The 25,726-nt window shown below is 44.4% G+C and overlaps 1 protein-coding gene across 1 annotated transcript in view; it reads right to left on the bottom strand.

Annotated features, from left to right (window-relative positions):
* Positions 1–25,726, bottom strand: part of LOC126228346 (aminopeptidase N-like) — a 254,917-nt gene that overhangs the window by 148,386 nt on the left and 80,805 nt on the right. The window contains exon 2 of the mRNA XM_049942295.1: positions 5,401–5,698. Coding sequence (XP_049798252.1) covers positions 5,401–5,697 — 297 coding nt within the window. The 5' untranslated portion in view covers position 5,698. The remainder of the gene's footprint in view (positions 1–5,400; positions 5,699–25,726) is intronic.

Raw genomic sequence — 25,726 nt, 5'->3', positions numbered from 1 at the left:
TCAAAAATACGTCGCAATAGCGTCCTATAAGCAGTCTCCTTTACAGATGAATCATACTTTCCCAAAATATGACCATTCGCCTATCCTACTACGATCCTCACATGCTCGTCCCACTTCACATCGCTCAGCCACGTTACGCCCAGGTATTTAAACGACGTGATTGTGTCAGGCAGGACACTAATAAAATTGTACTCGCAAATTATGTGTTTCTTACTCGTCATCATTAAATAACATTTTTCTACATTTAGGGCTAGCTGCCATTCACCATTCCAACTAGAAATTTTGTCCAACTCATCTTGTATCATCCTACAGTCACTCAAAGACGACACTTTCCCGTACATCACAGCATCGTCAGCAAACAACCGCAGATTTCTGCGGACCCTATCAGCTAGATCAGTTATGTACCAGCGAAAAAATGCTCCTCTCGGAGCACAAAAATTGCGAACACATTCAAAAGACTCTGACTCAAAAGTTGGGCCCCTTCTACCTCATTCCACCTTCCTCAGCACCTTTAAAAATTTTCCCAAAAATTTTGGTATTCCGTACTTTTTTAACGTGCAACTCACCTCAAACTCCAAATTGTAACCCTCTCACACGCGCTAGTCCATCGCTGTAAGTCACCTATATCCATCCACTCCCAGTTGCCCCTCCTCATTCAGTCCAAAGCACTGTCTTTTTCTCTTTGTGTCTCTCTAACTGCCGCTGTCTCCCCCCGTCTTGCAGCCACCATCTCCTTCGTTCTGTCCTACTGCTACAGTCTCCTCGCTCTGTCATTGCCTTCCTCTTTGTCTCTTTTATCGCTGATACGTATCTCGTTCCTCCCTTTCTACTCTGCTGTCTCTTCTCACTCTCTGTTCCTCATCATCATTGTCGTTCTTATATACTCTGTCCCTCACTATCACTGGCTCTCGCCCATTTTCCCTTTATTCCTAAACCCCCCTCCCCGCCGCTGACAGTGTCTCCTTCACTTTTTGCCTGGCGCTGTTGTGTCACTGTCAACTATGTTCCGCTCCCGAGCTGCCATTGTCTCCTTTGCTTTTTCTATAACACGTCCACTATCTATTATCTTTCAGTATTTTTCCGCTGGTTCTGTTCTTTTCCCAGCTGCAGCACGGCATGTAACTCTTACAGAAGAAATGTATCGGTCAGGAAAATGCAGACAGTTTACTTACGTGAAACTGAAAAAAACGCGAAACTGATTTTACACCTCAGACCAAAGTTTACGTGCAAAAAAGTTTGGCATGTGTTTCGTTATTACGACATGGGGTTCGCAGATAATAACGGAGACACTTTACAACATATTTCTCCGTGCGACCTCACTTTCTATACTGCCTCACACCGGATTTTACGTGCATGTTTTTCGTAAACAAGTAGCGTAATTTTGAACCTCTGTATTTCGAAAACGGATAAAGATATGTAAAAAGTTTTCTAGGGTGGTCGAGATCGGGGTCTGAGGAATACATTATAAAAATTCCAGTCATTTGCTGTGCGTGTCCGTTTCGGAATCCCTGGCGGTGTTTCGGTATCCAAAAAGCAAGTGTTTGGGTTGTTTATCGATAGCACATTTTTGAAAACGGAAAGGTGTCACTTCTAGATAAATGACTAGAGAATAAACCGTTAAAATTTGAGCAATTTGCTGCGTTCGGTTGTTTAGATATCCGCTGCTGACGGCAAAAGATTGGCAAGGAAATCCAAGCGGAGGGTTGTCGAAGGGGTCGCCTAACCTTCTGACACTAGCACAGCCGCCACGTTAAAGTGGTGTCGAAATATCTGAAGGTACATTTCTAAAATGCTCGACAAAGTTGCGTGCGCGGCAGTGGGGCTGTCACCCAACTGGAGGCTCCTAGAGGGACTCTTTGCCGTTGTAGTCAGGGGCGTGTCAATGTTGGAGGAGGGAGGGGAGTAGGAAGGCCGAAGAGGTGTGCGTACCCTTTCCTGCTTCTGATCGCGCTCAGATTTCGTCGTACGGTTCTGAACGATCTGTAGACGAGAACGAAATCTGCGGTCCCACTGCACGTTCAGTGGAGATGCAGCCCCGCAGTGCCCTCAGGGAAAGTTTCAGCAGGCCAAAGGTTGTCAGGAAGGTCTAGAACTACCTGCTGCTCATCAAACTCTCGCTCTCGAACGCGAAATGTGTGCAGTCGACGCCTCAGGGAAAGAGGCAGTTTCATTGGCGCACTTGATGCCAACCTCTGGGACGTTTTCGTGTCGATTGTGAGCGGCGGTCTATCTGAAATGTTTTCCTCGGTCACTCGTAAGAGGAAGACTGCACTGTAGTTCCTTCTCTAGATTGTAGCACAGATGACAAAATGGTAAATATCGAAATAGATGACAGAGGGATAGAAAAACAATTAAATTCGCTCAAAAGAGGAATGGCCGCTGGACCTGATGGGATACCAGTTCGATTTTACACAGAGTACGCGAAGGAACTTGCCCCCTTCTTGCAGCGGTCTCTAGAAGAGCGTAGCGTTCCAAAGGATTGGAAAAGGGCATAGGTCATCCCCGTTTTCAATAAGGGACGTCGAACAGATGTGCAGAACTGTAGACCTATATCTCTAACGTCGATCAGTTGTAGAATTTTGGAACACGTATTATGTTCGAGTGTAATGACTTTTCTCTGTAGGAATCAGCACGAGTTTCGAAAAAGACGATAGTGTGAAAGCCAGCTCGCGCTATTCGTCCACGAGACTCAGAGGGCCATGGACACGGGTTCCCAGGTAGTAAGAGTGATTTCAGGTGTGCCGCAGGGGAGCGTCGTAGGACCGTTGCTATTCACAGTATACATAAATGACCTTGTGGATAACATTGGAAGTTCAGTGAGGCTTTTTTCGGATGATGCTGTAGTATCTTGAGAGGTTGTAATAATGGAAAATTGTACAGAAATGCAGGAGGATCTGCAACGAATTGAGGCATGGTGCAGGGAATGGCAATCGAATCTCAATGTAGACAAGTGTAATGTGCTGAGAATACATAGAAAGAAAGATCCTTTATCATTTAGCTACAATATAGCAGGTCAGCAACTGGAAGCAGTTAATTCCATAAATTATCTGGGAGTAGGCATTAGGAGTGATTTAAAATGGAATGACCATATAAAATAAATCGTCGATAAAGCAGATGCCAGACAGATTCATTGGAAGAATCCTAAGGAAATGCAATCCGAAAACAAAGGAAGTAGGTTACAGTACACTTGTTCGGCCACTGCTCGAATACTGCTCACCGGTGTGGGATCCGTACCAGATAGGGTTGATAGAAGAGATAGAGAAGGTCCAACGGAGAGCAGCGCGCTTCGTTACAGGATCATTTAGTAATCGCGAAAGCGTTACGAAGATGATAGATAAACTCCAGTGGAAGACTTTGCAGGAGAGACGCTCAGTAGCTCGGTACGAGCTTTTATTGGACTTTCGAGAACATACCTTCACCGAGGAGTCAAGCAGTATATTGCTACCTCCTACGTATATCTCGCGAAGAGACCATGAGGATAAGATCAGAGAGATTAGAGCCCACACAAAGGTATACCGACAATCTTTCTTTCCACGAACAATACGAGACTGGAATAGAAGGGAGGACCGATAGAGGTACTCAGAGTACCCTTCGCCACACACCGTCAGGTGGATTGCGGAGTATGGATGTAGATGTAGATGTAGATGTGGATTTCAAAGCCGGGGGTCGCAGTTCTGACCTCCGTCGCAGAGACGTCAAAAGTAGGGTGTAATGGGGGTGTCGCGTGGCTCGTTGGGTGCCGGTGTGACGTCACACGTCGCAGCAAGTTGCGAGCCGCGGCCCTTTCTCTTTTTCCCCGCACGTGTCGACCGACGCAGCTCGCCGTCCGGAGCGTCGCAGCAGGGCGGCACGCAGGGGCACGAGTTTGGCGCCTTTGAGCCGAGTTGCAAACTTAAGCGTCGCAGTATGTCTGAATTACTGGATTTCGAGAAAGTGATCATTTATTTCCGTTGCACGTTATACTTGGCGTACGTATGGGATTTTGATGACTATATACTTGTGATATTATTCTGAGGTATGTGGAGGAAGTTAAGCTTATAACTCTCAGTTTTTATGGGTTCACACCAACATCACAGAAATGCATCCTTCCAAACGCGCACAACGTCTGACATTCTCAAAGCAAATGCAGTTGATGCAAATGATCAGCGGAGCCGACACGGAGGTCAGAAAAGGGAGGTATCCTTTAACAAATGAAGAAAAAGGGAAATGAAGGAGTGGCATGTCCTGTGGAACGTACAGGAGTATAGGAGTTGCTGTTGTGTTTCAACGGATAGGCCCTCCATGGGTACACTCTAAAAAAATTTTCTAGTGTATAAGCGAAAAGGGGAAGCAACACATATTCAAGAATTTCCAGGAGTTGAGTCACTATTATAAACAAAATGCGTACTTACAACGTTGTTTTCGGTCAAAAAGAGTCATTCCTAAACGTAGCTATTAAATTTGCGTTTTGAAGAGTTTTCTCTGTACTATTTCGATGATTCATCCAGATACTGAACAGGTACACGTCAGTGGTAACTGGTGTTAAGTAAACAGTGGTAAGCACCCTTCGACAAAATTTTAAGAATGGGGTTGTGTATATAATTTACATTTTAAAAATGTGTGCAGCGAGGTGACAAATCGTGGGATTCCTCCCGATGTCGGCTCGGCGTATTGCAGCAACTCGACGTGCCGTGGATTCGACAAGCCGCCGGCGGTCCCCTGTACAAATACTGAGCTGTGCTGCCGGTGCAGCACCAATAAATGTCGGACGGGGCTCGTGTCGGAAGATCTTGGTGGCCAAAACGTTCGCTCCAGTTTTCCACAACGTTCTGTAAACCAATAGCGAATAATCGTGGCCCAGTGACATGACATCGTTGTTTGGGAACATCGAGTCCACGAACGGCTGCAAATGGTCCCCAAATATCCGAAAGTAACAATTCCCAGTCAATCGTCGTGTAAACACTGTCCACACCATTACGGTGTGCGTTGTCGACAACTCGGATCCACGGCTTTGTCGAGTCTGCACGACGCTCGAACCCTATGTGGATAAAAAGTTATACTGAATTTAATGAAACTCGGCTGTGCGATTTCTCGAAATAAGCAAAATATCGCTCATCACTGCTTTAATTGACGTCTTCAAATCTTTTGATTAATTGGGAGATACTGAATCGGACTGGAGAGAGAAATACTATGTGGCACAACTCTAATGAAGGATTAGATAGGTCGGTACGGCAACCGTGACCATCACAGTAAGTTTGGTAACGAATGGAAATTTGGGGAGGGGGCGTATTGCAGGGCGACTAAGTCCCGATTACTGTAAGAAGGTTGAAGTGGATACAGGTAGCAACAGTTCATCATTTAAAGAGAGACCGAGAGGCTTGCACAGGTTAAAGAAAATTGCTACTTAGAAGTGGAGCTTACCGTATTCGTCAGGTTCCCGACAGCGTCATTCACGACGGCGTCGATGGCGACGTGTCCCTGGAACTGGTTCTTCTGGAAGCCGCCCTCGGGCTGGAAGTAGGGCGCGACGGTGAGGGCGTAGTGGCTGGGCAGCACCTCCAGCGGCAGGCGGGTGACCGCGGCGGCGCGCGCCCACTGCGTCCTCCGCGCCTGCCACCGGCCCACCCCGGCCGCGGCCGGCTGCACCAGCGACGCGCACGCAGACGCCGCCAGCGCCGCCACCAGCGCCGCCACCACCCGACTGCTTCGCACGGGCATCCTGCACAAAAGTTGCACCTACCACTCGCTGCCGCTCCACCCGTGGACTCGTGCGCCAGCTGCCTAGCGAGCGTACACTCGCACTGAGCGCTAGTCCGAGAGCTGTCCGATACTCTCGACCGTCTCTGAGATCGATAAAACCTGAGACATTACCCCCAGAAGAATCACATTTTTGAGTGCAGCTTTTTGGAATTCAGAGACATTTTGTATGTGAGAGGTTTAAGGCAGTGAGACAAATATAACAGTTATAAATAGTGCACAGTGATGAGCCAGAACCTAGGTAACAGCCGGTACGTCCACCTTCGGCACGGGTAACAGCAGCGACGCATCGTGGCGCGGAACCGGTGAGGTCTCACAAGATCACCGGAGGGAGCTGGCACCACATCTGCACACTTAAGACAACTAATCGCCATAAATTCGTGTCAGGGGATCGATGAGCTCTGACGTCACATTCGGTCACATCCCAGATGTGTTCGATCGGTTTCCGGAGAGTTGGGGACGGGGGGCCAGCACATCGAATGCAAATCGCCACTGTGTTTCTCGAACCACTCCATCACACTCTTGACCTTCTGACATTGCACATTATCTTGTCGAAACGAGCCACTGCCGTCACGAAGGGGTGTACGTGGTCTGCAGCCAGTGGACGACACTCCTCGGCCGTCACGGTGCCTCGCACGAGCTCCACTGGGCCCACGAATGCCCACGAGAATGTTCCCCAGAGCATAATGGAGACGCCGCCAGCTCGTTTCCGTCCCGCAGTTCGGGTGTCGAGAACTTGTTCGTCTGGAAGACGACGGATTCGTGGAGCTGAGGAAGAAGGTATCGACATTCGTCGTATCGTGCAACGCTGTGTTGCTGCGCCGACGTGCAGTGCCGATGGTCACGTGCCCATTTCAGTCCTAGTTGCCGATGTCGTCTCGTTAACATTGGCACATTCACTGGTCCTCGGCTGGGGAGGCCCGTCGTTAGCAGTGTTCGGTGCACTGTGTCTTCAGACACACTTGTACTCTGCCCAGCATTAAAGTCTCATGTTAGCTCCGCCACAGTTCGCCGGCTGTCGTGTTTTAACAGTTTGTCCAGACTACGACGCCCGACATCTGTAATGAGGAGTAGCCGCCCAACCCCACGACTTCTGGACGTAGTTTCACCTCAGTTTTGCCACGTGTTGAAGACACTCACTACAGAACTCCTCGAACACCCGACAAGTCGTGCGCTTTCCGAAATGCTCGTGCCGAACCTCCGACTTATCGTAATCTGCCCTCGGTCAAATTCAGATACGTGGCGCGCATTCCCCATTCTACACAGGGACAGCACGCTCACTGATGCTACACGCACTGTGCGCGTATCTGACTACCAGTCATTCCTCGCCTAGTGACGTTGCTATCGCCTGGACCGGTTTATATCAATAGAAGGTCTTTGGTCATAATGTTCTGGTCGATCGGTATATCCCGGGGCGGTCGATAGACCCGCAACCGAGCGCCTCCCCAGGTGGCGGATAGTGGAGTGCCTCCTAGATACAGGGGGTGCCGAGGAAATGAAATACTCGGGGCGGACCAAAACGATCAGTAGCGTCGGTTCCCACAGTGGCTGTATCACATGTTTGTGGCGGCCATAGCCAACCTCATGATCAGGCTGAGGCGGCAACAATCCACATATCCAACCATTAAACATCACGGTGGAACAACGAGGAAAATCTCACTACCCTGAGACCCAGTGAATACACTGGAACAGTCGTGAGCATCGGATTCCGGGGGCTCACGGACATCGTGAGAAGAATCGGAGCTTCTCAAACTCTCTCAAGAGAAAACAGAAACACTACATCGCAACACTCAACGTGAACACACTGCTCGACCCAGGAAAGATGAAACAGCTCACAGATACTTTAGACACGTTCAAGATCAAAATTTCCGCACTACAAGAAACAAGATTCCCAGATGAAGACCATTTCAAGTACACAATATACAAAGCATAGCCATCGGTACACAGGAAGAACCTCAGGCTCTGTGGCACAGGATTAGCAGTACACAGGACGATCACAGACGTAGTAATGGACTTTACATCGCCTAACAAAAGAATCAGCACTGTCAAAATGACCACAACAGGAAGGACCATCACGCCATTGAGGACTTTTGGACAATAATGGAGGAGACAATCAAGAAAATATAAACTCCAAACTAAAATTATTCTAGGAGACTTCAACGCAAAACTGGGAAAAGAACAAAAATACGGACACATTACAGGAAGATACACACCACATCGTGACACAAACCTAAACGGGAGACACCTGATAGAATTCCGCGAGACCCATGTCAACGAACTTCAAGAAACCCATACAAAAATTAACCATACGGAAACTCCCAAATGGCAAGAGAGAATTACAGATCGACCACGTCATAAAACAAAGAGAAGCACAGAGGGAAATCTAGAACATCGACACACGAAAGGGCTACTTTGAGTCAGATCACCACCTACTACAGATAAAGACACGCTTAATCCGTAAGAGGAAACAACAGAAAAGATCATTAGACCAGACCCACAATATCTGACACTTAATCAAGACAAAATACTGGAGAAAATTAATATAGGAACTATGCAAAACTGGGAACAGCTATCAGGAAAGCTTTAGGAAGCTACGAAATTAGCAGTAGCACTGCGAAACAGGAAACACCGCTGCTGGAACCACACATGTGACTTAGCAATCGAAAGACTAATCATCACATGGAAGAAGTTCAATAGCAACAAGATACCAGAAAACTGACAAGAATTTCTCAAAACACAGAAACAGACAACTAAATTATCCGTGAAGAAAAATGAAACTTCGAAAACAGAAACTGAAAGAGATGGAAGCAGACTTCACAAGGAACAACACAAGGAATTTCTACAGTACGTTCAGAGAAAACATGATGAAATACCAAGCACCGAACCTCTGCTTTAGAGGACCAGATGGCACACTAGAGACCAATACCAAGAACAACTGTAACCTCCTAGCGATGTACTTCAATAAACTCCTAAATGCAGAATCACTAACAAACTGGACACAGAGGAACCCTCAACTAACAGACAAACTGGACACAGAGGAACCCTCACCGAACCCAGATGGCGAACCGCCATTAATAGAAGAAGTAAGAGAAATCATCAAGGACCTCAACAACAATAGAGCACCAGGAGAGGATGGAGTAATCGCGGAATTCTGGAAGCTAAAAGACCCAGATATCACAGAACACATACACAACGTCAAGAAACAGATATGGAAAACAGAAGAGATATCGAAAGACCGACACCCACCACTAATACACCCTCTCCACAAGAAATGGGATCAGTGGGACCTAAACAACTATAGGGGCATCTCACTGTTACGTGTCAAATATAATTTCGAAAGCACTGCTAAATATATTAGAGAAGCAAACAGACCACCTGATTGGCAAATACCAGGTGGGAGTAGTGGGACAAAGTTTGTACGGCCCACACTTCATTGTTGCCAGATGTATCCAAGATGGCGGCGATGACGTCATCCAAGATGGATGACGTCCCAAAGAAAATAGCGGGAAGTTCTAATTCCATCAGGACGATGCAACTCACCTAAGAAAATGGCGGGAAAATAGGTCACTTGGGCTACCTCCACTAACCTAAGTCATCTGACCGCCACCTCTTGCTAGGGATTGGCGCGAAGTTTGAATTTTGGCAGTAATGAAAGGTCACTTGGGCTATCTCTGCTAACCTTAGAAAATGGCGGGAAAGACACTTAGGCTACCTCCACAAACCTAAGTCATCTGACAGCCACCTCTTCCTAGGGATAGGCGGGAAAAGGACTAGGCCTGTGCTGGTCATAACTCTTTATTTTGCATGCACCAGTCTTTATTTAAACAATTAGAGGCAGTACAGCCATCCAGTGTGTTCACCACAAGGTCCGCACACGAACTGACCTAGTACACAGTACGACCAACAGAGTGCTCTCATCCGTGACATAATCCAAGATGGCGACCATGATGTCAGCTGCTCATACAAGTACCATTATCCAAGATGGTGGCAAACAGTGTGTTCACCACAAGGCCCAGGTCTAGTACACAGTACCACTACCACAGCACACTGTTGTCCATTCCATTACATAATCCAAGATGGCTGTCTGGAGGGGAAAATGACTCGGCCTACGCTGGGTTGCTAGAGACAGTAAGGAAGGAGTGTACTTTATTTATTTTAGAACAAGTAATTTAGGGAGGGATTTTGAGAGATAATGAACTGTGCGCAGCTCGTCTTCCCACCATCATCTATCTTACACCCTGTTTTTAAAGTACTTCCACCTCACTACATTAATTTGAATTACTGCTTTGCCTCACCATGACCGGCGCTAGCAGTGCGTATCGATATATCCCCTCCTGTAGTATCTTTGCTCGACTGCTATTACTTCCTGGTCAGTTCGGAGTTTGTGTCGGGAGTTCGGATCACGAGTTGGTCACAGTTCGGGTAACTAGTTCAGGCAGACAGTCTGTTGGAACGCGTCTGGAGTGTAGTCTGGACCTGCCAATCATGAGTTGCAATGCGGCACTAGTGCACTGGGGTTGGGGCAACAGTGAGGTCTGCATCAACATGGCTCACACGACCACTGCTGCCACGAATTACTTGAGCAAGGCCACTGTCTCGGTGGATCATCGGTCGGTCACCCTACTGGACGACGCGTTTTGGCTCGCTGATCGTTCAGGAGTCAGCTATCTTCAATGCGGCACTAGTGCAGTCGGGTTGGAGTACCGGCAAGGTCTGCGATGGCTCACCCGACTATTGTTGCCACGCGTCACCTAAGCCGGGCCACGGTCTCGGTGGATCGTCGGTCAGTTGTCCTACCAGATGACGTGCTTGTGCTCGCTGATCGTTCGTGAGCCGGCTGTGTGTGTGTGTGTGTGTGTGTGTGTGTGTGTGTGTGTGCATCGGCTCCCGGTTTGTTTTCATGTGTGTTTAGTTACTGTTGGGTATCATTCAGGTCTTCGTGCAAGTGTTTGTCACGTTGTGTGTGTAGTTGTCTTTATTTCTACTGGCAACTACACTCCTGGAAATTGAAATAAGAACATCGTGAATTCATTGTCCCAGGAAGGGGAAACTTTATTGACACATTCCTGGGGTCAGATACATCACATGATCACACTGACAGAACCACAGGCACATAGACACAGGCAACAGAGCATGCACAATGTCGGCACTAGTACAGTGTATATCCACCTTTCACAGCAATGCCGGCTGCTATTCTCCCATGGAGACGATCGTAGAGATGCTGGATGTAGTCCTGTGGAACGGCTTGCCATGCCATTTCCACCTGGCGCCTCAGTTGGACCAGCGTTCGTGCTGGACGTGCAGACCGCGTGAGACGACGCTTCATCCAGTCCCAAACATGCTCAATGGGGGACAGATCCGGAGATCTTGCTGGCCAGGGTAGTTGACTTACACCTTATAGAGCAAGTTGGATGGCACGGGATACATGCGGACGTGCATTGTCCTGTTGGAACAGCAAGTTCCCTTGCCGGTCTAGGAATGGTAGAACGATGGGTTCGATGACGGTTTGGATGTACCGTGCACTATTCAGTGTCCCCTCGACGATCACCAGTGGTGTACAGCCAGTGTAGGAGATCGCTCCCCACACCACGATGCCGGGTGTTGGCCCTGTGTGCCTCGGTCGTATGCAGTCCTGATTGTGGCGCTCACCTGCACGGCGCCAAACACGCATACGACCATCATTGGCACCAAGGCAGAAGCGACTCTCATCGCTGAAGACGACACGTCTCCATTCGTCCCTCCATTCACGCCTGTCGCGACACCACTGGAGGCGGGCTGCACGATGTTGGGGCGTGAGCGGAAGACGGCCTAACGGTGTGCGGGACCGTAGCCCAGCTTCATGGAGACGGTTGCGAATGGTCCTCGCCGATACCCCAGGAGCAACAGTGTCCCTAATTTGCTGGGAAGTGGCGGTGCGGTCCCCTACGGCACTGCGTAGGATCCTACGGTCTTGGCGTGCATCCGTGCGTCGCTGCGGTCCGGTCCCAGGTCGACGGGCACGTGCACCTTCCGCCGACCACTGGCGACAACATCGATGTACTGTGGAGACCTCACGCCCCACGTGTTGAGCAATTCGGCGGTACGTCCACCCGGCCTCCTGCATGCCCACTATACGCCCTCGCTCAAAGTCCGTCAACTGCACATACGGTTCACGTCCACGCTGTCGCGGCATGCTACCAGTGTTAAAGACTGCGATGGAGCTCCGTATGCCACGGAAAATTGGCTGACACTGACGGCGGCGGTGCACAAATGCTGCGCAGCTAGCGCCATTCGACGGCCAACACCGCGGTTCCTGGTGTCTCCGCTGTGCCGTGCGTGTGATCATTGCTTGTACAGACCTCTCGCAGTGTCCGGAGCAAGTATGGTGGGTCTGACACACCGGTGTCAATGTGTTCTTTTTTCCATTTCCAGGAGTGTATTTTAGATGTTGTCAGCATTCTGCAGCTAGCAGAGATAACCCAAGTGACCTTTCTTTACTGCAAAAAGTCAAACTTCGTGCCAATCCCTAGGTAGAGGTGGCTGTCGGATGGCTTAGGTTAGTGGAGGTACCCCAGTGACCTATTTTCTCGCCATTTTCTTAGGTATGTTGCATTGTCCTGATGGAATTTGAACTTCTCACAACTTTTTTGAGGAGGAGGGGGGGGGGTTCTGGGTAGTGGAGTTACCTCTATTGACCTATCTTCCCACCAAAATCAGCCATCTTGGATGGCGTCATGGCCGCCATCTTGGATGATGTCATGTGCTGTTGTTAAGTCTATACGCCACCATCTTGGATGACGTCATCGCCGCCATCTTGGATACATCTGGCAACAATGGAGAGTGGGGTCATACGAACTTTGTCCCACTACTGGCGGGGTTTTGCAAACACAGGTCATGCACTGAACAGGTGTAGAACCTTAAGATGATACTTCAACAGAAACAGAACATAACCATCACCTTCGCTGACTTCAAGAACTCATACAACTCAATAGACAGATAAACCCTCTTTAAAACCCTGAACGAATACAGAGCAGATAGGAAGACACTGGCCATAATTCAGCAAACACTGACAAACACGACATTGGAAGTGAAGCTCTGTGGACAGCTCTCAGAACAAATCGAAATCAGGAGTCAGGCAGGGCGACGGCGTCCCGCCATTGCTGTTCAACATAGTACTGGACAGCATAGTGAAGGAATGGGAAGACACTGAAAGTAGTCCTGTTAGGAGAAGTAAGAGCCAAATGCCTAGCGTTCCCAGACGATTTCACCATCGTAACTGTACGAGAAACAGAAACAATAATAGCCATAGAGGAACTACACGAAATCGCAGCCAAGACCGGACTGCAGATATCATAAGAGAAAACACAGTGCCTGAGCACCAAAAAACACCCATCACTACACCTAAAATATGGGACAGTACACAGAACAGAAAATTTCAAGTACCTAGGAGAAAGAATAACGATTACAGGAAGGAATAAGGTATCAAATGAAGAGAGTGAAACTAGAGAAGGTCTACAAACTGACTTGGAAGCACAACAATAAGAAAGCTATCTCACTAAAGGCCAAGCTACGACACTAAGAGATGGTGGCGCTACCAGAAGCACTATACGCAGCCGAGACCACAGTAGTACAAAGACAGACACGTAAATCAGACAGAGAAGACGGAACGAAAAATACTCGGGGTGACGCAAAAAGACGGAGTATGGATAAAGAGGCCAGCTGAAGAACTATACGAACACACAGAGAAAATAACAGACCAAATCATGAAAGGAAGACTACAGTTTTACCGGCACCTCAGCAGAATGGCACCACATAGGATAACAAGGCAGATCTTGTACTGGGTTAGCAAAAGGAAAAACAACAAATGGATGATTGAAGTAAAAAATAACATGGAGCAACTCAACATCACACAGGAAACAATACAAAACAAAACACTCTTTAGGAACTTGATGAGAATAAACAAACTACAAGAGACACCACACAGCAAACGAACACAATGGACCGAACAGAGACGACAAGAACACAGCCGGAAGATGAAGGAACACAGCGCGAACAGGAAAAAAGAGAAGCCGAATAGAACAAAGGGCCTAAAGTGGACCAGAGAACGGTAGCAAAAACACAGCACACGAATAAAGGAAGTTTGGGCAGAACGTAAAAGAGAAAACAACATGGAAATGGACTTGAAGTTTAATGTAAATGCATTCTTCAAGGGCATAACACAAATAATAATGATAATAATAATATATCATGAAGATTAGGTCCTATTTTCATCTCGCCCGCCTTTTTTGTTAAATGTGTAGATATTATTTACGAAAGAAACCGAAAACTGTGTCGTACATTTAGAGTAACGTCTGGCCGTGTGTGTACTTTTCATGTACTCGCTACACAATAGTAGCTTGTTGCTTTCTTTGACGTCTTTCACTGTACGTATTTTACTAGCTGTTTAGATCTTGTTCCGTAAAGGTCTGTTTCCGTTTAGTGGTAGGATGATTCTCATCGTTCTAAATGTTCTTTCGCACTTTTCATGCATTGCCAACACTAATAGATGACGAAATTGTTTCAACTCTTCTCGAGGATCTGCCAAAGGTAATTAAGTCAGGTAAGTAGAGGATGAACCAGGTGACGCTAATAATACTGCAGCTTGAGGTTTTGACGCAATTTTTGAAAAAGCTTTAGGTTTCAATGCAATTTTCGAAAGACTCTTGCTAGAATGTTCACCAGTGGGGCTCCAAACCAGTTTACCTTAAACTCTAAAGGAACACAAAAAGAAGAAGAAAATAAGAGGTAAACGGTTCCTTACATCCCTACGAAAGTAGAAAGGTACTGTAAACCGAAATTTGCAGAAGGTGGAGGAAAGTTAGATGACTCAATCATTTTCCTCAATGGTTAAAGTCCAGTGAAACAATACAACCCAATGAGATCAGTTGAACATTGTAACAAAGTGTGGTGTACTGCAGACAAGAAGGCTATATTCTCGCCTTTCACATATATCGAGAGAGGAATAAATCTCTGTAGAGGGGATTTGGAAATAATCCATTTGAGAAATACGTAATTTCAGGTTTATCGAAGAAGTCTTGGTGCAAAAACGAAGAGTGGTCTTTGTCAACACTTTTATTTGCTGCCTCGAGACAACTGTGTCTTGTAGCAGAATGACGATAAATATTAAAGATTTCCCATCGGGCCGTTCACCTTATAAGCAAATGAAAGGAGATCAGTTTTATTGTATGACGTCATTCTCTGACATTGAGGTTTTTTTTTTTTTTTAACGTTAATAAAGCAGTGTGTGCCTGGTTTCCAATTACCGTGGAACAGAAGTAATGTTTGTGTGCAAAAAGCAGAAGCAGGGCACTAAAATCAGCATTAAGTATTTTTCTGTAACAAAGGACTAGAACTGTCATATTGGAGTAATGAACCATGTTGGCAGACTTGGATCTTCTCACGGGCTGGGAAGAAGACGCAGAAAGCATTTGTAAACGCTTATAAACTATATTCTTGGCTGTACGGAAGGATCCCACTTCTGGAGTTCAGGAGAAATGTTGCTCAAGGAGTGATGGTTAGGACGAATGCAAAACAGAGCTGCAAGGCCAGTTGTACAGAAAGCAACAAAAGGAAGAAATTAGCCTAAAGGATATAAGATGGGGTAATAAAGGTGATCATTTGCTCACTTTTACAGCAAACAGGGAAGATATGAGATACAGAGTTCAAAAAAGTTTCAAGCTAGACGAAAACGTTTATTTTGTGGAGTATTTTTCAGCTGTAACGAAAATAAAAATATTTTTACTGAATGCCACTAAGTAACTGCATAATTAATTACCTTCCTAAATATCAGTAAGTGCAGCCTTAGTGCATTCTAACACATTCTGACTCATCACTGAGGAAAACTGCTGCTCTGAGAACTGTCGATCGGAAGGCTAGGGAGGATCAGACGGTACTCAAAAAGTACCGCCTTTGTAAAATGGTCAAAAAAATAAAATTAAAATTCCAAAAAAACTCACCGTTGCTTTGTTACTATTTCCTACCGTGATCCACAAGTATACTGGAAAATTTGTGTGTTTCTGATGGTTCAGGCAACAGACGGTTAAAAGAGTGTTACCTCATTCCGCTTGTCTCTAACGTATAATACTGTTTTACAGACAACTCACTAAGAGATGTAAACGGCTAGTGCTACACGTCCACTCACTTCTAACTCCCAGCCACTGCACATACTACACACAATATACACACGTTGTTCCATAATACGCGGATACACAAGCACATTGTCAGCTGTGTAGCGCAGCTTGCCACAAGCTAACCTGAAAATGGAGTCAGCACCCCTCTATGACGAGTGACATGTTGAGCTCAGCCGGCTGCTGTGGCCGAGCGGCTCTAGGCGCTTCAGTCCGCAACCACGAGAGTGCTACGGTCGCAGGTTCGAATCCTGCCTCGGGCATGGATGTGTGTGATGTCCTTAGCTCAGTTCTAGTATAATAAATGGCTCTGAGCACTATGGGACTCAACATATGATGTCATCAGTCCCCTAGAAGTTAGAACTACTTAAGCCTAACTAAGGACATCACATACATCCATGCCCGAGGCAGGATTCGAACCTGTGACCGTAGTGGTCGCGCGTAGCATAATATATTTGTTGATCATCTGCATTTCTTCTTGGTGTAGCAATTTTAATTGTCAATAGTGTTCTATGTTATAGGGGATTGATGACCTCAGATGTTAAGTCCCACAGTGCTCAGAATTTATGAGCTCAGAAGGACGTTAAGGTGCTAGTCTTGCATAGCTTTGGGAGTACGTTTTTCCGAAAAAGGGGAAAAAAGAAAGAAGTAAAGACAGAAGGAGGGAACGTTGTGTGAAATGACGCAATTTACTGTCGTTATTATTACGTACGTGTGTTACATTTTAATCAAGCCCCTACTCTACGTTAGCTAAGTAATCTTTCAGCGTATAGAGTGCATTGTTTGACGGACATCTTGTAACTGCCTTTTCAAATAAGTTTCTTCTACTAGTCTCATTACTCTCCTTGGGCAGTTATTTAGGGTAACTCTCGAATCACATTTCCCGCAAATGTGACAAAATGGTTCAAATGACTCTAAGCACCGTGGGACTTAACATCTGAGGTCGTCAGTCTCCTAGACAGAACTACTTAAACCTAACTAACCTCAGGACATCACACATATCCATGTCCGAGGCAGGATTCGAACCTGCGACCGTAACAGCAGCGTAGTTACGGACTGAAGCGCCTGAAGCGTCGTTTTTACGTCACACGCAATATTGACTACCGCGAGATCGGCTATCGACTTTGTGACAAGGAAGAATATGAACGTTATGCTGCTCGAAGCAGTTTTGACTGTTCTCTTAGGTCCCAGCCCAATCACACACTCGAAAGGCGGTACATATTCGGAAATAAAGAGCCAGATATTTGTGAGAAGATAGAATATGAATTTCATTGTTGCTCGTTTCAGCCGTATCAACAATTTAAGCTGTCATCTTAGGTTCCTGTCTAACTACATACACGGAAATCGCTAAATATTTATTCTTCATTTGTGTGGCTATAGTGTCCGTAGTTGCTTTACAATTCTTGAGGGTATTTTTGTTCTGTCATTGCAACTACAAAAACTAGCTTTGGACCTCCGACGGGGAAAGCCGCGCGAACCGTGGTTAGGCGCCCAAGACCGCGCGGCGTTCATGCGCGGCACTTCCCTACTCTTGCACGATATATTAATACACAGAAACATATTTAAATAGAATTACACACATACAATAATAAATAAATAAACAGGTTGTAGGTCAAAGACAAAGTTGTGGAAATTTTATGTTGTAACCACTACGAAACACAAACCAGAACACATACCTGGAAGTACAAAAACAAACAGTTTATAGTTACGTGCCTCAAAGTGTGTTGTGAAAAACATAAGAAACGCACAGTGCTGCAGAAAAACTAAATATTAGACGAAAATTATCAGTGAGTAACGCAGAAAAGCAACTATGCGCTAGCAGACGGCATTTCCCGATGTAAGCGAGAAATCAACCGAAAATCACCGTTAAGTACAAAAACAAACAGTTTATAGTGACGTGCCTCAAAGTGTGTTGTGAAAAACATAAGAAACGCACAGTGCTGCAGAACAACTAAATATTAGATGAAAATTATCAGTGACTAACGCAGAAAAGCAACTATGCGCTAGCAGACGGCATTTCCCGATGTAAGCGAGAAATCAACCGAAAATCACCGTTAAGTAGAAATAAACATATTCTTAACGAACTGTTTTTCGATCTAAAAGCAAATCAAAATGTTAATAATTTAATTACAGACAACTGATGATTCTTTACCTCAATATAGCGAAAAGCGGCTGGTGAAAAAAATTGCCCGTTTTTGTAGTGTGTAAATATTTATTTCATCCTTCATTCTCAGATCAGATTGAATGTAAAAAACATCCAATATTGCAGAACGCGAATGTGTTACAATCATTAGACAGTAATAGAACGTGTTAACAACACTAACGCGAAAAGAAAATTGGAATGCGAAGAAACCATGCACGACGCTTTTTATTATTCTAGCACATAGCAATGAGATGTTTAACTCCGGTCTTGGTTATCATATTCCCTCTGAAGGCTTATATCATTGATGCGTTGTTAAGTGACATTTAATGATAATGGTGACGCGTATGTGATAAACTTTTAATGCTCCCTTACATCGAAACGGCACATTGCAAATTATAAAACAAGCACGTTTCGTGCTTAGTTTGTAAATTATTGACGATAATAACTCACTCCTGAGAGAGCGCTCTTATATAAAGGCATTAACCGTCGATAAATCACTGTGTGAGGTTTTATCATGGCAATAATTATAATAGGTCATTCAAGGATGACATGTTCTTGTATATCTCCGGTACATGCCATCAAGTCTTGTGAGGGGCCCATATCAAACGCTAAAGAAAGTCGATATCCGATCATGCGGTCGTCGATATTGCGTGTGACATTAAAATGACGTCACGTTTGCTGGATGTGCAAACACCACCTAAATCACAAGGCCATACAAAACTCTGCCAGTAGGCGAGTGACGTCAACAACCTACCGGTAGCAGCGCGACCTAGATGCCTGTAGAAATGCTACGTGGAGCCATGCACGGGGGTGAAAGCTATATGGGAGAAGAGGCAACAAGCCACGTAGTTCCTTCCAGACCACTAGAGGTGCTGTGGATCAAACGAAGCTGAAACTGACCAATGAGAGCTGTTCAATGGCCGTTGTTGATATTCTGTCGTCTTGCTCTGTACTGAAGTCTACAGTTACAGTCGTCTTTGTATTTGTTTCTTATCTACGTACTACTGAGCTTCATTATAAACAGATTTTATACTTTAAATTTCATGAAGTTCACCGTGGAACTGAAGAGATTTCCTGCTGAAAAAATGTCCACAATTAATCCTAAAGTAAGTCATTTAATTTACAGTAAATAATCTCGTAGCCTATAAATGAAATGTATTCTCTTTTATCGTGAATTAAGCTTTGTGGTTTCCGTTTGTTTATTTAAATAACTTTGATGTGTCAGTAGTAGTTTTATTTAATGAAGAATTTTATGTTTCTCAGAATATTCAACACAACAAACTGACGTTGAAGTAGTCCTGTAAATGCCCCGACTGTTCATTTGGATATTACGTGGTATCAATGGAGAAAGTTAGCAACAAGCATTTCTACAGGTCTCCAAAAGAACCCCAAGAGTTGTGTGTTTGTAAACTGACATGTGATGTGAATTGTGCTACTTATTTTGTTTAAGATCATTTTTTCAAAGAAGATTTTGTGAAGAAAACTTGGCATAGGCTAAACAGGGGTGTGTTTCCAAAACATGTGGCGGGTGTTCCTTGTGAAATTACTAATATCAGTAGTGAATCAGGTGAAACTGTTCTTAATAGTGAATTAGGCCTACCATTACTAGTGATGCTGCAAGTGTTCGTTATGTAGATGCTAATACCGTAACTGGTGTTATTGAACTACAGTTTTTTATTTTGTGATTCAGAAATAAAAAGTAAGTTTTGTTTTCATTTCACTGTCTTTAGCCAACTTTCCTATTTTTGGCACTTAATATTGCTGTTTTCTCTTTTGTGTTGAAGCATTTACAATTTTAAGATGTAGGAACACATTTTTAAGAAATTAGTGGTCAGTAGTGCAAGTTTCTTGGGCAGTTACTCAGACATTACTGTCCTGAAACCTAGTTGTAACAAATTTTAGAATTCTTCATTAATTAATACTGTGATAAACATTTTTTAAGATGTAGGAACATATTTTTAAGAAATTAGTGGTCAGTAGTGCAAGTTTCTTGGGCAGTTACTCAGACATTACCGTCCCGAAACCTAGTTGTAACAAATTTTAGAATTCTTCATTAATTAATACTGTGATAAACATTTTTTAATTGAACCTCTTTAATTGACGAATATTCTCTTAATAATAGGTTTTTCTTCTCCATTGACCCCACAGTTTGTAAGATCTCAAAGTACGACATTATTCAGGAATATTTGTAGTCCAATTTAACTGTAACAATTTTTATTTAGTTTGTGGCAGTTATTTAGACTACAAGCTTGTTGAGTCTTACTGTCAATTTGAAGCGTTGTGTCTAGTTCGTATGACACACAAAACGTCCTGGAGCTTTTGTAGGTTGATAGGAATCAATAAGTGTGTCAGTTTGCAAACTTATTTTTGACGTTTGCGTCTGACTGTCGCTGCTGAAGAAAGCATTATAGGAGCAGCGACTATCAGACGCAAACGTCAAAAATATACTTGTAAATTACTCACTTATACTGATTTCCATCAACATTTAAAGGCTCCAGAATGTTTTGTGCGTCATAAGAAGCAGACGCAACACTTAAAACAGACAGTAAGTCGAAACAAGCTTGTAGTGTAAATGGCTGAAGCTAAATTAAGTTGTAGCAGCTAAATTGGACTACAAATGTTCCTGAATAATAGGTTTGTCACTGCTGTATTGCAATGTGCCCCCTGTGCATAGCACGCCCGGAAAACTGAGATAAGAAAATTACAAGGAAATAAAAAAAAAACTAAACGTACATGAACTAGGAGGGATGCAACCCGCAATGTTTATCTTTTATTAGTTAATCACCATACCACTAGAGGCGCTGCTGTCGGTCCGTGTTTCCCTCTTTTAACACAGGAGTTGCACTTCTCTTTTCTTGTTGTTCTGTGGAGCCACGTAAACAACTGTTTCGGAGCTGTAGCGTTGGTGAGTTGAGTTCCTTTGTGAAATCGTTTGCTTTTCTGCTCTTTGAAGTGTATACTACCTGTAGCAGTTCAGACCGACTATCACCTTGGTGAATAAGTGTCGTGTTCCTGGTGGTGACGGTAATTACGACGAGAAGAAGAATGTTCATATTTTCAAATTTCCAGCTGATGAGAATACACGAAGTAAATGGTTATCTGCGATCAAAGGAGAGAACTTCATTCCTAACAGACATTCTGTGGTGAGTGCCTTTAATTTTAAGCCGTACTTATCGACGAAAGTATATGGCAGTTGAAGTTTGAGTATCAGTACAAGTTTCAGCGACATTCGTGCAGTATATTACTTTTCAGTTCGTCTGCCACTTGCACTTCTGCGATGACGATATACTGTGGGAAACATAAGCAGTAGACTAAAAAACTGGGGCTATGTTAACTGCACCACTAAGCAAGCCACAACTTCGGCAAAACGCAGTCCCAAGCAAATTTCCTAACTGTCCTTCGTATATTTCAAAAGTTGTACCAAAAACCAGAGAATCTCCTTCTGAAAAACAGGAGTAAAGGGGAGCTGCTGCACTGAGAGCATCCATAGAGAACAGTACTAAGTCTCTATAAGAATATAATAGCACGTTTTCCTACAATTTACTTCAAGAACTGATAAAGAAGTTTGACTCTGTTACTTATAGTGAAAAGAGGTCAAAAGCAGTGAAAAATTTATATATTTATACTGTTTTTTTATGTAGACACTGAAAGAACACCGCATTATATTTTGTACATAATTATTAATCAGGAACTCAGTGTAACCATTTATGTTAAGGGTTGTGAAATCATTTTCAAGAAAGTTCCAAAAACTGTAAGTAATATCCATGATCTAGACAATATTATAATATTTGTTGAAGGTTTAGTGTGCAAAAAGGAAGAATAACAACTTCAACACATCATTGTTGAGTTGTTAGATAACTTAGAATGTAAGGGGAAAACTAAACCTGATGCTGAATTCATAAGAATCCAGTTTCAGTTAAGCTTTTCGCCTCCTGAGAGACATAGGTTTCCTCCCCACACTTTAGTATTTACTTCTTTGTTGTTGTTTTTTTTTTATTTCGAGCCATGCTTACAGATTCATACAGAGCACTGGAAATATTATTCTGTCTCATCCTAATACTATTAGAAACATCTGCGCAAATATTAATGTTGATCCTAACAGTCCAAACTTTCTTATTTACATAAGGGAGAAAATACCAAACCTGAAACATCATGACTGTTTTGTGGCACTCATGTTAGATGAATTACACATTAAGCTAGCCATGGTCAACAAAGGAGGAAATTTAGTTGGCGTGACGTGTGATACCACTACTCTTGCAACTACTCGTGTGTTTATGGTGCAAGGTGTAATTTCATCATTTATATTGTCTGTAAATAAAACGACTGCTGACCTGTTGTTCCATGTAATTAAAAAAGTATTGATTGGGTTGGAAGACTTAGGTTTAAATGTTATTTTATTTGTTCTGACAATAATTCAATTAACAGAAAAGCTGTTTGTAATTTTGCAAATCCACCACAACTTATTATTGCTTACCCACACCCTTCAGATCATTCCAACCCTTGTTTTATGTTATAGATCCAGTACACATTTATAAATGCATCAGAAATAACTGGGTGAATTTTAAAGATGAACTTCTGATATTTTGCTTTCCCAGCTTTGAAAACACATCTGTGAGAATGCATGCTTCATTTTATGCAATTAGGTCTATATTTGACAATGAAACGAACAAATCATTGAAATTTGGGTATGGATTATGAAAACTCTGTGGCCCTCTTAACTAGAAAAACAAAATGTAAAGTTTGTTTGTCAAATTTTCAATGACAACATCAAGTGTAGTTTACTGGAGTTGAGGCCTACAAATAACACTAAAAATTATGAAGGAACTGCTGAATTTATTAAAATAATAAGCACATGATGGAAAATTGTGGATGTTAAGTCCGCTTTGAAATACCTTAGACATAGAGAGGAAATGCAAAAGCCTCTAACAAGCCACAAGGATGATGAGAAGTGTAAATTTCTAGAAAATTTTCTAAAATGACTAGACAACTGCAGCTCCATGAATTCTCCAAGTGGGAAGCTCAGTAAGGAAACACACTCTGCCCTCAAGCATACAACATATGCATTCTTAGAACTAAGAACATATTGTCTGTCAGAACTTAAAATGTCATACATGCTGTCTACAAAATTTCAGACTGATGCCTTGGAGGCCAGGCTTAGATTGTATTGACAGCTATCTGGATCCCAGTACAGTGTGTCAATGAGGCAAACATTTGAGGCAGAGAAAATGCTGAGATTATCAACTCTGTTAGAGCTTTCTTAACAAGTAGACTCAGCTAAAAAATTGTAATTAGATCTCTACAAAGCGGTGATCAGTCTGAATGTCTTGATGTTGCCTATGACATCTCAGCATGAGATATTTGTAAATTAAGTGTTAGTCAGTGTGATTTTCAACTTATTGGTTCAGAATTACCAGTGCTTACATTCATTGCTGGATACTATTGGTACAGCACAATAAAGGAGTTAGTGTGGTAACTGTGCTCAGTTTTTAACAATAGACGAGCGGCTGGCATGTGGTGCTGAGCACAAACTAATTAAAGATCTTAATAAGGGTGGCTTGTGATATCCACAGAAAATGCTATTGCTGATGGTATTGTATTCTTTTTGTTTCATGTGAAAACTGTTATCAGATGAACCCCTTGTCAGGCTTCAAAACCAACAGCAAACAGCATGTAAATTGTGAATCTTGAGTTTCTCCCGGCGTATTTGATAAAATATCCACGGGTGTACTGCCGGTGTACAGTGTCCAACAGGCACAATATTTCGGCGATCATACATGTCGCCATCATCAGGTGAACTGACTGACTGAGATCCTGTGAACGTGCCGGTAGGGAGATCCGTACGCTATGGCTGCTCCGGGGGAACTGGGTTCGGTCGCGGCGGCGGCCGATTTAAATACCTTCCTCCCGCGGCGCACTCCCTCCGCCGTCCGCGCCCCGCGCCACGGTCGCGCGGTGCAACAGATTGCGACGGCGTCTGAGATGACGTCGGTGTGATGGCTCTGTCCACCGTGGTCGTCACAACTATACGTTTTCTCGATTTACTCTTGATTAACCCAATCGCTGGTTCCCAAGCCTTGTTAAGATTATAGCCACAGTCACGGTTTATGAGGTCGTCATTGGTGCGAATTTCGATGGCCTGTCTAACAACGCTGTCCCAGTATCTCGACGTCTGTACCAGAATCCCCGTCGTTCATACTCCATAGCGTGATTTTCCGACAAACAATGTTCAGCGACCGCCAACTTGCTCGGATACATCAGTCGAGTGTACCTCTGGTGTTCACGGCATCGATCCTCGACGGTACGCATCGTCTGACCAATATACGACTTACCACATTGACACGGAACCTGGTACACGCCGGCCTTCCTCAAACCGAGGTCATCTTTGGCGCTCCCCACCAGTGCACGAGTTTTATTTGGAGGACAAAACACAGTTCCGACCCGGTGTTTCTTCAAAATGCGGGCGATTTTCCCCTAGAGTGCGCCTGTATATGGAATAAACGCAGTGCCTACCTCCTCCCTCGTGATTTCATCCATCTCCACAGGTTGTGCTGTAGGGGTTGGGCGGAGAGCACGTTGAATCTGCCACTATGAGTACCCATTTTTTCGAAATACAGCTCTCAGATGTTCCAATTCCTGGGGTAGACTCTCTGCGTCAGAGATAGTGCGCGCCCTATGTGCTAGAGTTTTAAGTACCCCATTCCTCTGTGAAGCGTAGAGGCAGCTGTCTGCGTGCAAATACAGATCAGCGTGCGTTGTCTTCCGATACACCCCATGACCTAGGGTGCCGTCAGAACTTCTCTTGACCAAGACGTCAAGGAAAGGTAATTTACCCTCCGTTTCAGTCTCCATAGTGAATTTAATGTTGGGGTGTATGGAGTTTAGATGTGTAAGGAAGTCAAGGAGTTTATCCATACCATGTGGCCAGGACACGTTCGCGTGTCGTCCACGTAACGGAAAAAGCAAGTAGGTTTCCATTCGGATGACGACAGGGCTTCCTCCTCGAAGTTCTCCATGTACAAATTCGCTACCACCAGTGAGAGTGGGCTACCCATGGCGACTCCCTCCGTTTGTTCGTAGTATTCTCCATTAAAAAGAAAATACGTGGAAGTCAAGACATGCCTAAAAAGTTGAGTGGTCTTCTCGTCAAACTTCTGACTAATCAATTCTAGTGACTCTCGCAGGGGTACCCTCGTAAACAAGGAAACGACGTCAAAACTCACCATGATATCTAACTCATCCAACCTGAAGGTATCAAGGCGTTTAACAAAATCCACAGAATTACGGATGTGATGAGGACATTTACCCACATAAGGACTTGATATTCCCGTCAGGTATTTGGCCAACAAATATGTAGGTGCCCTGATGTTGCTGACAATGGGGCGTAATGGTACCCCCTCTTTGTGAACCTTCGGGAGTCCATATAGTCTAGGCGGTACCGGACCTTGAGGTAACAATTTCTTAGCGTCACCCTCCGGTAAATCTGCGTCCTTGAGAAGCGACCTCGTCTTGTTCTCCACCTTCTTTGTAGGGTCAACGCTGATCTTCCGGTAGGAATCGTCATTTAGCAGGCTCTGCATCTTATCAGTGTAGTCCTTATGGGAGACAACAACTGTAGCATTGCCTTTGTCAGCCAGTAAGACAACAATTTCAGAGCGCTCCCTCAGATAATGAATGGCCGCCCTCTCTTTACTGGTGATATTTG

This window comes from Schistocerca nitens, unplaced genomic scaffold (genome assembly GCF_023898315.1).
Source record: "Schistocerca nitens isolate TAMUIC-IGC-003100 unplaced genomic scaffold, iqSchNite1.1 HiC_scaffold_363, whole genome shotgun sequence".
Lineage (NCBI taxonomy): Eukaryota > Metazoa > Arthropoda > Insecta > Orthoptera > Acrididae > Schistocerca > Schistocerca nitens.
The sequence above is the reverse complement of the archived record's forward strand: the minus strand, read 5'-3'. Positions and strand labels throughout refer to the sequence as shown.